At 40.2% G+C, this 16839-nt stretch overlaps 1 protein-coding gene across 1 annotated transcript in view; it reads left to right on the forward strand.

Moving 5' to 3' along the window:
- Positions 1-16839, forward strand: part of LOC104522981 (puromycin-sensitive aminopeptidase) — a gene marked incomplete at its 3' end in the record, with an annotated part of 21284 nt that overhangs the window by 801 nt on the left and 3644 nt on the right. Inside the window, exons 2-8 of the mRNA XM_010165412.2 lie at positions 9300-9377; positions 10399-10520; positions 11423-11530; positions 12656-12856; positions 13591-13687; positions 13793-13826; positions 15251-15365. Of these exons, the coding sequence (XP_010163714.2) occupies positions 9300-9377; positions 10399-10520; positions 11423-11530; positions 12656-12856; positions 13591-13687; positions 13793-13826; positions 15251-15365 (755 nt within the window). The remainder of the gene's footprint in view (positions 1-9299; positions 9378-10398; positions 10521-11422; positions 11531-12655; positions 12857-13590; positions 13688-13792; positions 13827-15250; positions 15366-16839) is intronic.

Consider the following 16839-nt stretch of genomic DNA (forward strand, 5'->3'; position numbering starts at 1 on the left):
AGTGCAGGGGGAAATATAGGCAGTGCAGGGGGAAATATAGGCAGTGCAGGGGGAAATATAGGCACTGCAGGGGGAGATGCTCCTTGGGAAGGATTTGGAACAGTACAGAAGACGTGTAGCAGGATGTTCTGAGTGTGGGACAAGGTGACAAAAGTGGTTGTGTGGAGGAGACAATGGTTGGGGTGCAGTTCAGTGAAAGGTTGGAACTTACTGGAGAAGTCAAAGAAGCAGTATGTGTTTGTAACACACAGTTATTGTAGTTGACATCTTCCCCACTTCTATTTTGAGGAGATTTAGGAGCCACAAAATAAAGTTTTAGCAATTGAAGCGTGAAATGATTGAGGTTTGGAAAGTAAAGCTCCTTAAAAGAGAGTGATGGTCTCACAGTGTGCAGAGCCTTCCTGCTTTTCCTGTGGAGCCTTTGCTGTTTGGAGCACAGCAGCTGTTTGGTTCAGTGTGTGTGACTGTGTAAGTCCTTCAGAAGACAAAAGACTCTGCAGAGCTTCCCATTATATAAAGAAAATGCCACAGTGATGTCATGAGGCACTTTGTTAAAACCATGATTGTCAATTAAAAGAAATGATCTTGATGATGGATAGAAGGAAGGTGTTCCTTTCCCAGGAGAAAGATGTTCTTTGGATTAGGTTTAAACTTCTCCAGGATGCTTATGGAACAGCTGAAGGAAGTTGGAGAGAAGGACAAGAATTGAAATTGTCCTTACCAAATCCAGTCCAGATTTCTTTTCTTATTTTAAATAAGATTTCTTAAATAAGAAATATGCTTTATGCTTTAAGGAACCTACTCTCTGGGGTGGGAAGCAGTTCCTTCGTGCATATGTCACACTCTAGTTGGCTGTTAGAGAAATTCTTGCCCCTTTATGTAAAGAACTGGCATTTTCTGCTGCTAGAAACTGTACCCTGGACTAGCAGGATTACCAGCTCATATAATGAAATACCAGCTCTTAATAATTAAATAAGATTTCTTTTCTTATTTAGGTGTTCTGGGCTGGATTTGGTAGGGACAATTTCAATTCTTGTTGTAGTGACATTATCCTGTGACTAATAGATTTGTATGCAACAAGTGGAATGTCTGCAGTGAGTCTTTGCATTTAAATTTCAATTTGACTTTTTTTTTATTTGGAGTAAACCAGAAAGTTTGTGAAGTGCAAGTTGAGAGCAGCTTAGGTGGATGGGGAACTCTGTCCAAAGGAAGCAGCGTTGGGTGGGTGTGTTGTGGAAAAGCAGAGCTCACTGCAGGAAGTGCAGTCGCAGTCAGAGAGGGCGGCAGAGAAGAATATTGCCAAAGAACTTGGAGTCTGGCCACCAAATTTCGATAGTGAAAGAACAGAGAGCCGTTTCCTACGTGCTTGATTCAGGCTCCTGGGTTGTACCCTGACCTGCCTTTCACACGCTGCAGTTAGTCATCTTTAGTTGACTGGATGCCCTGTGTTGCTAAGAGCTCCTGGAGTTATTTCTTACACTGAGTAGAGGTGATAATGAGAGTGGTAGTACTGGCAGAGCGTGTGTGGAGTCTGTTCCACCAACCACTGTGCCATGGGCACAAAACACCTAGTAATTTTTTTTTTTGGTCATTGAGAAAATGAAAACAAATGGGAAAAGTGTCTAGGAATAGAATAGAGGAATTTGACCTCTTCCCAGTCAAATCAGGAAAAATACATAACATAGAGAGGATCTTTGCAGATACTGGGGGATCTAAAGCAGCTTCTTAAATTTAGAGATGCTTGGAGGGTCATAGTTGGCAGTTTTTGAATGTTAAGTAGTTTGAGCTTCCTGTAAATCTCTCTTTTAGGGAGCTGTGAAACTGTGATGGAGTCATAATTGGTGAATTACATTGTCTTCAGCTTGGAAAGCTTTTCAGATACTGGGGGATCTAAAGCAGCTTCTTAAATTTAGAGATGCTTGGAAGGTTGTAGTTGGCATTTTGGCATAGAAAAAAAATTACAAGTGACTGCAGTGGTGTTTGTTTAGCAGAAATAATCGAGTGAACTTTGATTTGTACTTCAACCTTTAAAAGGTTTTTAAGGCCAGAACTCATTATTTTAGTTTTTTTCCTTCCTAGTATGGCAGGGACATGCTTGGATGCTGATGACTCCAGCTGATGTTTAAAATGGAGACAATCTCTATTTTAATATGTTATCTTTGTTGTTTTCAAAGCTGATTTCCATCTCATAGAGGTCTGTTTTTCTATTCTTTAACACTGATATATTCTCTTTGTAACTTCAAAGTATTAATGGTGGAGCTTAGTGGAGACTTTAAGCCAAGTGGGTTTCTGTGACTGAAGAACCAAGTGGGTTTCTGTGACTGAAGAACCAAGTGGGTTTCTGTGACTTAAGAACCAAGTGGGTTTCTGTGACTTAAGAACCAAGTGGGTTTCTGTGACTTAAATTCTTTCATTCTGATTTTTCAAAGAGCCTTGAATGTGGCACTCTGGACACACAGGAATATGTAGCGTAGGAGCTCACCTCTCAAACTGTTGTATCATAAATACTTGGGGTGTAGTTTTGTTGTTTGTTTACTATAATTATACTCAGGCTTCATGGGGTTAAAACATAGCTTTCAGTTTGGTAAACTGCCAACTAGTATAATGGCTTTGGAAGTAAAATGGCATGAAATTGGCAGACTATTTCCTGGCACCTGTTGCTACAGATCAAGTCAGTCTTACTAATGCTTCTATTGTGCACAGCTTTTGGATGGTAATTGTATAACTGGTCTCAAAACCAGAGTACGAAATAGAGTCCAATGAACCAACAGAAATATCAGCCAGATCATTGGGATTTAGTTACTCAGGTGAGCCTCCTACCAACTGCCTCTATAGTATGTTTGAAAACAAGTGAGGAGCTGGTGATGTTTTCTCCTTTAAAGGCTCCTGGGGAAGAACTGTTCCCTCTTTTAGTTTTGTCCCTCAGTGGGGAAGAATTTGCCTCACGCTTCTCTGTAAATGTGAGACAAAAAGATAATTCACTTCTCTTCTTTCAAGTGTGGTTCTGTTCTGAAAAGTAGCTGAGTGAAAAAGAGACCTTCTTGTTCAGCAGATACCTTTCCCCTTGTTTATGGAAGTGATCTGTTGACTTTTGTGCAGAATAGTTTATTCTTTTCCTAATAATTCTTGTTAGTTTTGAGCATCTTGAGCTCTGTGCCTGTACAACAACAGCAATCTTAGCTGGAACTGTGAGCTGTGTTTTCTTTCCCCTCCTATTCACTCTTCTAGAGATGGATACAGCAGAGGGTAGAACTTGGTCTGTGGAATTTTAATGCAGATTTGCAGGGAAATCAGATTATTGCCCAATATTTGACAAGAAGCTGAGGGAGGATCTCTGAAGCTTTAAAGTCAAAGTAAAAAAAAATTTTGCTGCGTAATCCACAGTTGACTGATAGTGAATAATAAACCAGGAGAGATTGATTACACAGTACTTTGGGGTAGAAAAATCCTCAGTTTCATCATAAAACTAGTATGCTGATTGTAATGGGAGGTTGTGGATTTGCCCTTGGTGCCAGGTATGCTGTGATGGGACAAAGCTACTCAGAAGACTTGAGTTTTCCCTTGCTGAAGTTATGACTGACTCCTCCCACTAATCATAACTAGCAATTGTTTGGGGTTTTTCTTCCAGAAACTAGTTTTTAACATTTATAATCAAACATTTATAGTGCAGCCTTAGCATCTGGGTGTGCATGTGCTGAGCTGCTTTTGTCCACATGGTTGACTTTGCTCAGCTAAATGAAGAAATGAAAAGATATTCCTAAGCAAGTTGATTCTTAAATTAAATTTTCAGGGATTGAGTTTCATATTTACTGAATGTTAAGTAGTTTGAGCTTCCTGTAAATCTCTCTTTTAGGGAGCTGTGAAACTGTGATGGAGTCATAATTGGTGAATTACATTGTCTTCAGCTTGGAAAGCTTTTCAGATACTGGGGGATCTAAAGCAGCTTCTTAAATTTAGAGATGCTTGGAAGGTTGTAGTTGGCAATTTGGCATAGAAAAAAAATTACAAGCGACTGCAGTGGTGTTTGTTTAGTGGAAATAATCGAGTGAACTTTGATTTGTACTTCAACCTTTAAAAGGTTTTAAGGCCAGAACTCATTATTGTAGCTTTTTCCCTCCTAGTATGGCAGGGACATGCTTGGATGTTGGTGCTAGATGCTGATTACACCAACTGATGTTTAAAAACACTGACAAAAGATCACTAGCACTTCTGGAAAGCTGAATTATGTGACCCAAGTATATTTAAGCAGTGCTTTCCCTTGGCCTGGGAGCACAGCTGTTTCACGAGGATGGTAAGGCAATCTGAAATGGTGCTGCTGTGGAAAGGAGCAGTGACAGAACCACACACAGAGTCACAGCATGTCAGGGATTGGAAGGGACCTCCAAAGATCATCCAGTCCAACCCCCCTGCCAGAGCAGGAACCTAAATGAGATAACACAGGAAGGTGTCCAGTCAGGTCTTGAATGTCTCCAGAGAAGGAGACTCCACAACCTCCCTGGGCAGCCTGTCCCAGGGCTTGTCCTCACTCCCTTCTCTTGCCATTCCTGTTTGTACTGTTGAGCAGCCCTGTGGATCAAACTGCACTGGCTGAAAACTGCCTCTACAAAACGGGGGGGAAGAAAAAAGGCAGCTTGGAGACAGATCATTTTCCTGATCCTGGTGATTGTATGTGAATGCCAGTGGAAGGATGGGAATGGGAACATGCAGCTGGTGTCAGGTGGGGAAAAATGAGACTATTGTCTCTGCCCAGAGCCAGTTGTGAAACCTTTCTTTGTTGTAGAAAAGCTCATCTTCATCCTTCCTTCTGGAGAGGACTTGATGTGACAGAATTTTTCATGGCAGAGTGTTTTAAGGAAGCCTGGGCTGTGCTGGTTGGACAGTTTGGGAGTATCTGATAGAGGAGAATACTTCTCACTCCTTTGAAGGATTTTACAACCACTGGTTTGAGACACATGAGAAGATGTGAAAGGGCTTGGGAGCATCAGCATCCTCAGGAACTGCAGCACAGTCCAGTGGCTAATGCTGAGGGAGGACAGCGTGTGCTGTGCCAACACAGAGATGTTTTAAGCTAAAATACTGAATTTGCAGATAGAGTAGGCAGAGTACACGCAGTGGCTGCGGCTCAGTTGATGAGTGCAAGTTCATTAAACCACCCTACCTTAATTGCCTGTGACTTCTCTGTGCCATGGAATGAAGGCTACTTGAAAAAAATTCCATCTCTCTTGCACTTGGCTTTGTCTTCACTTTGAAATAACACGCACATTTGACATTGCTTAAAACCTTTGGCTCGGATCCACGTTTATAAGCATGTAATACAGAAACTGGGGTCATTAACTGATGTATCCATCTGGTTACTGTGCCATTTCAGGAAGTACTCTGTGGAAGGACTGTGATTTATTGAAAATGCTCTTGTAAAATTTGATATGTAGTTCAGGAGAGTTGCTAGATCTGATTTTTATGCCTTTTCTTTCCCCCCCCCTCCCCAAAGACACGGAGCACTAGCAGCTTTTGATTTTCTCATGCGACTTGGTCCAGACTCTGTACTAATGTGCTAGTGATTAACTTGCAACCTTGCAGTGCCAAACTCTCCAAACTTAGCAGGCTGCCAAAATTGTGTTGTTCTCTTCAGGAGCTTTTGTATTCCACGCTGGTAGGAATTCAGACAGCCTTTTACTGCAATTACATCTTTGTTATAGGCAGTTCTCTTAAACTCTTTAACAAAAAGTATTGTTGATGGTTTTCCCGTGGTTCTTTTGCTCTGGATTAAATTATTGGCATTGAATAGTTAGTTTGAAAAAAAAAAATATGTATCTTTGAATCTTTCATTTATATTCTGCTGTTTCAGAAATTGATATCTAAGCAGCTGCTTTGAGAATTACAAAATATTGCTGGAGTTGAGCGTGGAAAGAGGCTCTAAACACCAACTCCTGAATGAGCACAGATCTTGTGAAAGTGTGAATGGGTGTTATTTCTGTTCCAGATGTACTCTTGCCATGGCTTTTAAGTGTTCATCAGAGGCTGGTTGTCATGGCAAGTGGGGCAGCCCTGGGATATCACAAGACTCTGGGCCTCCTTTCCTGGAGATTGTGATCAGAATGTGCTTGGGAGATGGCTGTTTCCATCTTATTTAAACTATAACTTGTTTAAACATTGTTTCTAACCTTAGGGTAATTGAGATCTAACACTGTAAAATTAAGGTTGAGAAGCTCTTTGAAACAAGGTTTCTGCCATGTGTTAAATGTGCTTTCCCAGGCTGTTTCCAGGAGGAAAAAAAACCAACCCTGAAGGTCTTCACCTCCTTCTAGCACTGATGATCTTTCCCTGGATCTTTCCTCATACAGGTTAAAAAGTTTATAAAGTAGAGCTGCGAATTCAAATACACTTAGGAGGACTTCACATTTGGGAGAGGAGGAGATGGGGGAAACTTGATACTCATTGTCAACTTTTGGCAGGAGATCTGCATAACAGGCATTCTTCTGTATTTCTCAGTTTCACTAGGTTAGAACTATGATCTCCAAGTCACGGTATTGTTTGTCTTCAGTATCAGATTGTTTCCATTAGAAGTTTTTAAAAAGATACGAATGTTTTTGGTTTGCTGTAGTCATTTTAAAATACATCCTGGGGAGGGAGGGGGGGGGAAGAGTTTCTGCATTCTTGTCCTGATCTTTATCAGGTGTTTCTCAGGTTTTCATTTAGCCTCTGACCACGGGCTGACAGCTCAGCATTTGCAGGTTGTCCAGCAGTGGAATTCTTCCTCCCATGCAGGCTAACATAAATTTCCAACAGGTATTCAGCTCGTCTTTCCCTCTGACCCAGGTCACTAACGTGCTATTGCAGAACAACAGCTTTGTTGTCTGTTGGACTCTAAAGATAGCTGGGGTCAAAATTCATTGGCTCTGAACGGTGTAGTCAGCAATCAGCTCCACTCTCTTGCTGAGGAGCCTGCTTTCAGACTAGCATGTTGTGTGTTAGTGTTGTTCCCCTGAATATCTGCTCTCCAACTCTCTTATGTCTCCTTTTCTGCTTCAGTATTCTTCAGAGTTATAAGAAGAATCACATAATCCCAGAATTGCCTGGATTGGAAAAGCCCTTTAAGCTCATCAAGTCCAACCTTTAACCCAACACTGACCAGTCCCCTATGACTAACCCATGTCCCTCAGCACTATGTCTACATGACTCTTCAATCCCTCCAGGGATGGGGACTCCACCACTGCCCTGGGCAACCCCTTCCAATGCCTCAGAACCCTTTCAGCAAAGAAATTCTTCCTCACATCCCATCTCAACTGCCCTGGCCACAACTGGAGCCCATTTCCTCTTGTCCTATTTACTTTTTCTTGCTCATTCTCATCACTTGCTGGCATTTTGCTGTCCTTGGCGTGTGTTCTGTTTATATGGTCTATCTCATCCCTCTTCCAGCTGATTTTAAAAATCTTGGAAGTCCTCAGTACAGGCTGGTATTCTAAAGTTCTTCTATTTGATTCTGTAAGGATCTTTTTTTCTTGAATTTGTTTCAGTACTGTATTTTTTTTTACAGCTAAACTACTTTATTGTAAGCATTTAGGTATTATACACCCGAGCATGATGGTTAACTGATGAAACACTGAGCCAGAGCACTGTGAAACCAGTAGTTAAGACTAATTTGTTCATGCAGTTTCTGCATTTATGTTCTCTGTGAGCAGAGGTTGGTATTAACTCCAACTTAAGGCTAAAATCATACTATTCCAGAATAAATAGCACTTTAAATTTTATCAAAATAAAAACATGTTTCCAGTTACTTTTGTCACATATGGAATGACTTAGCTGAACTTCTTGTGAGTGTGCTTAGGCTGAAACTGAATACCTGGGTGCTTGTAGTGATACCTGAGAGTGCAAGACAGGTGATTCTGTACATTAAATTGTTGTTTCAAACAAGCTTTGTCGTTCAAAATTCCCTGTAGTGAAGAAGTTGATACAGTGGCACATTTTTCTCTTAGGATGTTGATCTCTATGTATCACAACACTTTCCAGGAGTCTTTTTTGTCCTTTTTTTCTCTAACAATTCAAAACTAGTATCTCCTTCAGTAGATAACTGAAGGTATTTACTGAATCTTTCTTCCTTGGTTGATTTTGGAAGTACCTGAGAAGGTTGCTAGAGCCTTTGTTGGCATTTCAATATCCTGGGTGTGTTTTCACTTTGATTTGAGTGTTGTAAGTGGGATGGGACAGGCAGCTTGTACTAGGAAAGCTGGTACTTTAAACTGCTTTATGCATTTCCCATGTCTTCCAAAACTATACTGAACTGCTGAAGATTTATAATACAATAAATCTAAGAACTTGTGAATCTATAAATCTAGAATTATACCTCAGTATATCTGCATAGAAAGATGGATCATTGTGTCCAGGCTTACCACGGTTGGTAGTTCAGGATGCTGGTGAGTGCTAGAAAGCATTTCCCCTTTGTTTTGGTGCAGATTTGCATTTCTTAAAGATAGCTGGTTGTTGTGGTGACTGAGTACAGAGTGACACATGCAGCAGAACTTGCAAAGTGGGGTCCTATGTAGCTATTTTACTTTTTTATTGGTTGAAGGAGCATAAACGTGCATCACCTTGAATGCAGCAAGTGAGACTTGAAGAATTAGGAAGGAAGAAGCAACACCAGGTGTTCTCTCTTGACTCTGCCAACTCTAAGCTGCAGGACAGTTTAATTCCTGTGTATCGATTCTCTCCCCACATCTATCCAGCTTGGCCTCATAGTTCAGATGTTTGCATCTCAAATTGATCCAGTGCTGTGTAAATGCCATTCTGCTTAATATTCTGGTTGATTTTGGATGCCCTTGTTGAATAGTTTATAAACTCCAAGGTAGATCTCTGGCTCTGAAGAGAATTTTAAAATAAAATCAACATTGTGTTTTTCTTTGTGGTTCAAACCAAACAAAACCACCTTGCTGTGGATGTCAGTGTGCTTTTGAAAGTAAGATCCACAATTAGTTAAATAAATCATAAATATGCTGTTTGGAATAATTGGCAGAGGTGGAAGGGGCACAGAGGTGCTGCTTTGAGTCTGTGGCTATATAGTCTGATGTAAATTTAGATTTATTTGTCTGAACCAAATAATATAACATGGAACTCCAACAACAAGTGGCATTTCTTTGGGTGCTTCCATTGATACCATTATGGATTATTCCAAATCTTCATTGATTTGGTCAATAACTACAGCATGTTGTTGGATTCAGCTACTTCAGTTAATTTTAAATGTTCACGAGTTACAAAAACATCTCTGGGGCTTATTTTGAGCTAAATAGTCTGGTTTTCTATTTCAGAGGTACATGCCACAGGGTTCAACTATCAAAATGAGGATGAAAAGGTTACTCTCTCCTTTCCCAGTACTCTTCAGAAAGGTAAGAGCTATTTTCATGCTTTCTGCTTGCTTTAACCATGTGTTTAAGACATTTGCACTTGAAAAAGCTGGAGTAGGACAGCTCTGTCTTCCCTGAATTTCCTGACTGTGAATGTAGTGCTCCCTGGGGAGTCTGTCCACTATGAGCCACTTCATGAGCCTCTGGAATTGAAAATGTTCTTTTCACTAATGGTGATGTCTGCTTCCAACACCTGAGGTAACTCAAATTATTTACCTGCTGTTGGGAGTTAGACTCAGAAGCTTTTAGCTACTGATGATCTGTTTTCCTCTTGCTGAGAAAGAGCTAATCTGAATTACTGCAGTATTTTCTTAGGTGTGAATGTACCAATTCTTCTGAAACTGCTGCAGTTTTTTGCTCTGAGGAGTTTGTTGGTTGAAACTCAGTTCCTCAGTTTGAATAAAGTAGTTTATTTCCTCTTGACCAATACAAAGATAAAGATTCTAGGGTGACAAAACTTTAGTGTTCCGTTCTGTGGGATGTTGGCATGTTGCCTCTCTGATCAAGATCAGGTTTCCTCTTTTGCACTGAGAAATTGAGGGCAGAATAAATCCTGAGACTAATTGACTTATGAGCTTGAACGCAGCCAGTGCTCCATCTTGGCTTTTGTAGTGGATTTTGCAAGATGCCATTAGTAACCATCCTATATTTTTGCAAACTTTCCTCAAAGGTAGGGATTTTAGGATCAGACTTCTCCAGTGGCTTAAGGTAGGTCTGTCCTGGTTATTGTGTTGTATTTAGAAGATGAGAATGAATATTGCAGCAGCCTTTGCTGATCAAGTGCTAAAATGCTGTGGTGAGCCTGACTTTGCCTTCATTGCTCTGCTGGAGTTTATTTAGTGTAAGGAGAGCGAAGGGTTGGAGGGAGGCTGGCAAAAAACTGATGGGTGGAAATGAGTCAAAGGGGGATGTTTTATTTCAGAAGGGCAGTGGGCCTGGCCTGAAGATCCACACCAAATCAATGTTCTGTTTGGTACATGCAAATAACATGTTTCTGTTGCAGGGACAGGGTCACTAAAGATAGACTTTGTAGGGGAGCTGAATGATAAAATGAAAGGTTTTTACCGAAGTAAATACACCACCCCAACTGGAGACACACGCTATGCTGCTGTCACTCAGTTTGAGGTATGGGCTCTATTTTTGTTTTCAAGGAATGTCATTATTAATACAGGATTTATGCTTAGAAGAAGCCAAGATATGATTTCCTAGCTTTAGCTCTACCCTCTGGGTAAATTTCAAAAAAATCTATATTTATTTGCTTCTTCCTCTCAGTGTGCATGGGTGATACTAAAAGCAGCCTTTATATTGCGACTTCAAGGTCGGTAAATTCTAGATCTGGCAAACTCCCCAGCTGAGAATTGTGCTGATGTGTGGTGCATCCTGTATATATATATGATTACAGCAATGTTTGAGAACAGCTGTTTCTTTAGATGTGGTCAAATACATCTGTATAATTTTATGAAGTATATTTAATTTTTTTAATAGGATGCTCTGCCTTTATCTCAGTGTATTAATGACATCTAAAATGTGAGCCAGATTCTGTCTCAAGTGTTACAGAATCCCTGGATATAACGACAGAATTTTATCCCATAGTGTAATTTCATCGTTATCTGCCTGGTTACATAAAAACATGGAGTACTTACCTCGTGCAAATAGAACATTTCTTGGGTGCAGTCTGCTGACAGAATATAAATAGGTGGTCTTGTGTGTATGATCTGTGAACGCCTGGGTGCCTTCTCTGCTTTCACATGACTGAGCTTTGCTCCTGTCATGACTCTGCTAAATTTTGCTCAGACTGTAGAATTCCATCAGAGCACAGAGCTGCGTTTTATTTTTAAACCAGGAGTGAAATAAGTTATCACAGTAAGAATAAAACGCAGAGGTCAAGAGTGTCACTGAGGAGACTCTGTACCAGTGATTAGCCATCATTCACCCAACTTCTTGCCTGTAAAATATGCTGAATTTGTGTGTATTTTACTGCCACAATCTCTTGTGATTTGTTTGTTTAATGCTCTTACTTCTTTCAGGCTACTGATGCTCGCAGAGCTTTCCCTTGCTGGGATGAGCCTGCTATTAAGGCAACATTTGATATTTCTTTGGTGGTTCCTAAAGACAGAGTAGCTTTGTCAAATATGGTAAGTTCTTCATGGGCAAGTAAACATATTTTTTTTTAAATAAAACTGCAATAATACCAGCTGATTATTTGATAGTTAATAGTGTGTCTGGATAACAGACAGGATTAGGAATATAGGCTGCCTTACTAGCTATTGCTAAGCAACTCTAAATTGAGAGAACTTTTAAAAAGATTATATTGTGATGTCAGATGCTAGAACAAAATCTAAATGGGTTGTACAAACCACAGTGGTGTTTGGGTTTTGTTTGTTTGTTTTAAAAAAAAAATCTTAGCATATGTCATGCCACGTGCTGCTTGATTAAGAGTGACTGGGGGGAAAAAAAAAGTGCCTTTTTGTGTTTATATAGCTGTTACAGCTGCATAAGCAAACATAGCACTTGAGGTAAATAAGCATGTTTTCTGCCCTAGAGAATTTTTCACCAGACCCAGGGTACAATGTGCAAGTAGGAGTAACTCTGTCAGAAATACAAGTGGATGTTTTCAGGTTGTTACTCTAAATATGGAGCCGGTATTTCTAGAAGATGTTGCTGGAGAAGAGCAAGTCAGTTTTAAAATAGACTTTTTTTTATTCCAGTAGCTAAACTTTCTTGGTTACCTGTAAAGTTTAGCTTTGCCCACTGACACATGGTTATGGTTTCTGTTTCAGAATTTAAAGTGAAAGCCTGGTGCCTTATTGGGATGAGGGTAATATCCTCTTTGAAGGACAGCAGCTGGTAGCTGATATGTTTCAGCTGCCTTTGCAGTAGTAGAATATAACATATAGATTATAAAAGTAGGAAGTTGCGGATGCCCCCTCCCTGGAAGTGTTGAAGGCCAGGCTGGATGAGGCTTGGAGCAACCTGGTCTAGTGGAAGGTGTCCCTGCTGCTGGCAGGGGGGTTGGAACTGGATGATCTTTAAGGTCCCTTCCAATCCAAACCATTCTGTGATTCTATGATCTCCAAATATGCTGGGGCATTTTTAGGTAGGAGGGGAACTACATTATGCTCTGTATTCTATAATCATAAAAGAAACCCTTTCACTGTAAATATATGACTCATAATGAGGGAATAGTTAGTCTAGTCAAATGTATTGTGTAATCCAGTTTCACTTCCACAAAATTAACTGATTCCTTTTCATGTTGAAAGAATGTTATTGACAGGAAGCCGTACCCAGATGATGAAAACCTGGTGGAAGTGAAGTTTGCTCGCACCCCTGTAATGTCGACGTATCTGGTAGCGTTTGTGGTGGGAGAATATGACTTCGTAGAGGCCAGGTCCCTTGACGGCGTCTTAGTGCGCGTTTACACTCCTGTTGGCAAAGCGGAGCAAGGAAAGTTTGCATTAGAGGTAAATGTGCTCAGGGTGACTTTACTATTGCTCCAGCCATCTCCCACTGGCTGGATGTAGCTCTCCCCTCTGTTCCATCCCCTAAATCCATGCAAAGCTCATGAGAGTGGGTTTTTTTCCCTTTAATGGCTCAGAGAGACCAGGCTTGATATTAAGCAGAATTTCACTTGTGGACAAACTAATGTCTATATTGATGAAAACATGCAGTTTAATTCAGTTTTGATTTAGTGATGTAGACTTTGGTCCAAAGATGAGAAGTACTGAAGGGTAGACCACAGCCTGGGAGAAAAAGGGGATGGGAGCCTTTGAAACCATTGTTTGGAAGCTGGAAACGAGGCTTCTGGAAGAAATCTTGTGTATACTGGTTTCTTAGGCTAATTTCAGTCACTTTTCATAAGGGCAGTTAATGACAAAACAAGGGGAAATGGGTTTAAGCTGAAAGAGGGGAGGTTTAGATTAGATATTAGGAAGAAGTTCTTCGCTGTGAGGGTGGTCAGACACTGGAACAGGTTGCCCAGAGAAGCTGTGGCTGCTCCTCCCTGGAAGTGTTGAAGGCCAGGTTGGATGAGGTTTTGAGCAACCTGGTCTAGTGGAAGGTGTCCCTGCTGCTGGCAGGGGGGTTGGGACTGAATGAGCTTTAAGGTCCCTTCCAACCCAAACCATTCTATGATTCTATAAATCTTCAAGTTTTACTAATTGTTCCAAATTAACTTTTCTCCTCTTGTTTCTTACAGGTTGCTGCTAAAACTCTGCCTTTTTATAAGGACTACTTCAATGTTCCTTACCCTCTTCCTAAAATTGATCTCATAGCTATTGCAGACTTTGCTGCTGGTAAAGTAACTCACTTTATTGATGAACTGTATTTTATTTGAATTTTAAACATTTAGGAAGAGGTGTGTATCCATATCAATAAACCTTTGTATTTATTTTATAAAGGTGCCATGGAGAACTGGGGCCTTGTTACTTATAGGTATGCTGTTAAAATACTGTCTTTCCCCCCTCTTTGTTCACTAATTCTTGGAAGTAATTGGATTAGTTTTAGGGAGCTGTAATTATTGGGCATCATCCCAAATAAGACTGAGTAAATACCTTCAACTTTTGCTTCAGTTTGGATAATTTTAGCTTCTGCAGCAGCGTGCAAATCTTAGGAAGGCAAGAATGAGCTATTGCAACTACTGTCCAAGGGTGTGAGGTTTTTTAAGTGTCTGGCAGCACTGCCTGTTCTACAAGAGAACTTTCTTGGCTGTTTTTTTTTCCCTGTAAAAGTTAAGTACTTACTGACACAGCTGCAAGAGTTTCTTATTTTATGTTGTAGGCAAGTTGATTAATTTAGCAACCACAGTATAACCATGTGGATATGAGTAAATAAAAAATATTAACTTGCCTTCCTTTTCAGTTTGGGTTTTTTTTTTGTTCATCTGATCAAGCTTTTGTACTTTTGCTTGATATGACATTATCTGTGCTCATTGTTAGAATGATTTTCCTTCCTTTTGTACAACATTGGTCTTGTAAGCTTTGGACTTTAAATTCTGAAATAATTCGAATTTCTTTTGCTAAACTTTTAATTTGGCCTTAAATATTAAAATGGAAATTTGAGCCCAGGTTTAAAATCTCCTTGTCTGCTTATTGCAATTCTGAGGAAATCTGATATTTTACTCCCTGTGGGGGAAGAAAAAAGATGAGTAGAATTTTTTTGAAGCCTTTCTTAATTGTGCTGTTAATTTTCCCCCACCTTATGCTCAGCTTGGCACGCTTGCTTTATCCCTTTGGGGACAGGTTGGCATAACCTGCAGGCCCCATCTATGTTTTGAGATGCACGTTTTTCCCCTGATGAGTTTCAGTCCAGCAATCCTTTCTGACTGACCCACTAAGTCCTGATCATGACAGGGGTGTTGATAGCAGGGAGGTGTGTGCCTGACCTCGGGAGCACTTGCGTGTGGGTGCGTGTGCACACGTGTGTCCTCTACGGAGAAGCGTGTGCTGTGGTGAGTGTAACACGGCTGGTTGTGTGTGTGGAAGAGCTGGAATTCCTTTAGGGGTGAGGGAGGCAGAGAAGACTTGCTGCACATACATCTCACAGTGCAAAGGCAGTTAAGGTTCCTAGATATGTAGGTGAGCTATTTTATAAATAAAGGATAAACTTTCTTCTTCCTGCCTGGGTTTTTTCATGCTTGTCTTCTTGCATGCTGTAAGGAATTGTTGCTCCAGAGCATTCCAACAGCTGTGGAACTTACCAAAGTAATTTAATGTCTAAACTGAAATAGCTTTTGGGGTTTTTTTTCAGTTGTACTGATCACTTTTTTAGCTTGCTTAGGTAATTTAACCTACTTTTGATTGTGTTTTTTGCCTGGGCATGTACCACTCTGTTCAGTTATCTTTGTCTCTTCAATACAGGGAGACTGCATTGCTCATTGACCCCAAAAATTCCTGCTCTTCATCTCGCCAGTGGGTTGCTCTGGTTGTAGGACATGAACTTGCTCATCAGTGGTTCGGAAACCTTGTGACCATGGTATCTAACAGTTACAAGTTCTAGTGTTGTTTGATGTGTTCTTTGACATGTTCTTCATATCATGTATGTGTTTAAGTGCCCCTTAATAGCAGGCATACTACCTTTAAAAACCCAAAATATTTAAATAGTGCTTTATTACCACTTTCTTCTTTACTACTGTGTTCTTTAGAAGTATTCCTAGATCTTTCTATGTGAAGTAATGTTCAGTTGTTTGAATATAGTCTTAGTTAGAGTTGAGCAGGTATCCCATGGAAATTATTTTAGCTGGTCAGATTACTTAGAAGCAATAATCCACTGTTTTTCTTTCAGGTAGGCATGATTCACTCATCAGGCTTTCATACCAATCAGGTGTATCAGTACCAGCTTAGCATTGCAAATTGTTCTGGTCCAGTAGCTGCTCAGGAGTAACTCCTATGAATTACTCTGGATATTTGGGGAGGCAACTGTCTGAATAGTTTGATGTTTAAGTCATTTTTGGTGGGAATAAAAGCATATCTGAGGCAGCAAGACTGAAATCTGTAAATAAATTCCATTTAGTGCCAAAACCTGAAACCTGTATCTGTCAGAGCTTCTGCTTTTAACAAATGGCTTCAACTCACTCTGGTATTTAGATCTGACGTACCTTTTCCCTAAACCCTGCAAACAGATGCTCGAATCCAAATATTTTACAGGTTAGGAAGTTTCTTGTACTGTAAGAAACCAGTGTGCTTGGTAAAAAAGCATAGCTTCTGGAGCCCCAAATCTGCCTTGTTCTGGCTTTTAGGCTGCTTAAAGGAAGTGTGAATGGATGGAGGAAAAAAAACCCAGGGTAAATATTAATTCTAACACTAAGCAGAGGTTCTCAAATTTTTCCACAGTGCTGTGCCTCTTAAAATCTAGTGAGCTGTGTCCTTTCCTGTTTGTGGTAGCACAGGTAGGAGAGCAACACAATATTTAAATGGAAAAGTAATGTTGAAGTAATATATTTTTAGCTTTTAGTACAGTTGAGCAGCTGGAAGCAAGGAGAGCCAGCATCATGTGACTAGACAACACTGTAGGATGCCAGCAAGTGCCTTGGGGACCATTAGTGACCCATGAACCATTCATCGGCCTTCTGACCATTGAGAACTGTGGCAGTAAGCCTGAGAAAGTATAATTTACAAGAATCTCTAAAATTTATATTGAATTAGCTTTTTATTTTCCTTTTGAAGTTCTAAGTCTTCCAAAAATTTTATTTTAAGATATTTTTTTTTTTCTCTCCTTATTTTCTGTTCTGTAATTCAACTGTGAAATATGAAAAAGCATTGTCATGTTACTTCTCATTTTCCAGAAAGCTTTTTCTCCTCTATAATCTGAGGTGCATACAGCATGGCAGAAAGCCTCAGTGGCATCACTGGTTTAGTTTGCCAGTACCAGATCTTATTGACCAGCACAATGTGCTGGTTCTTATGTAGCAAAGATAAATGAAATCAGAATAATTCCAGGGCGGGGCGGG

Source organism: Antrostomus carolinensis, unplaced genomic scaffold (genome assembly GCF_000700745.2).
Source record: "Antrostomus carolinensis isolate BGI_N321 unplaced genomic scaffold, ASM70074v2 scaffold15973, whole genome shotgun sequence".
Taxonomy (NCBI): domain Eukaryota; kingdom Metazoa; phylum Chordata; class Aves; order Caprimulgiformes; family Caprimulgidae; genus Antrostomus; species Antrostomus carolinensis.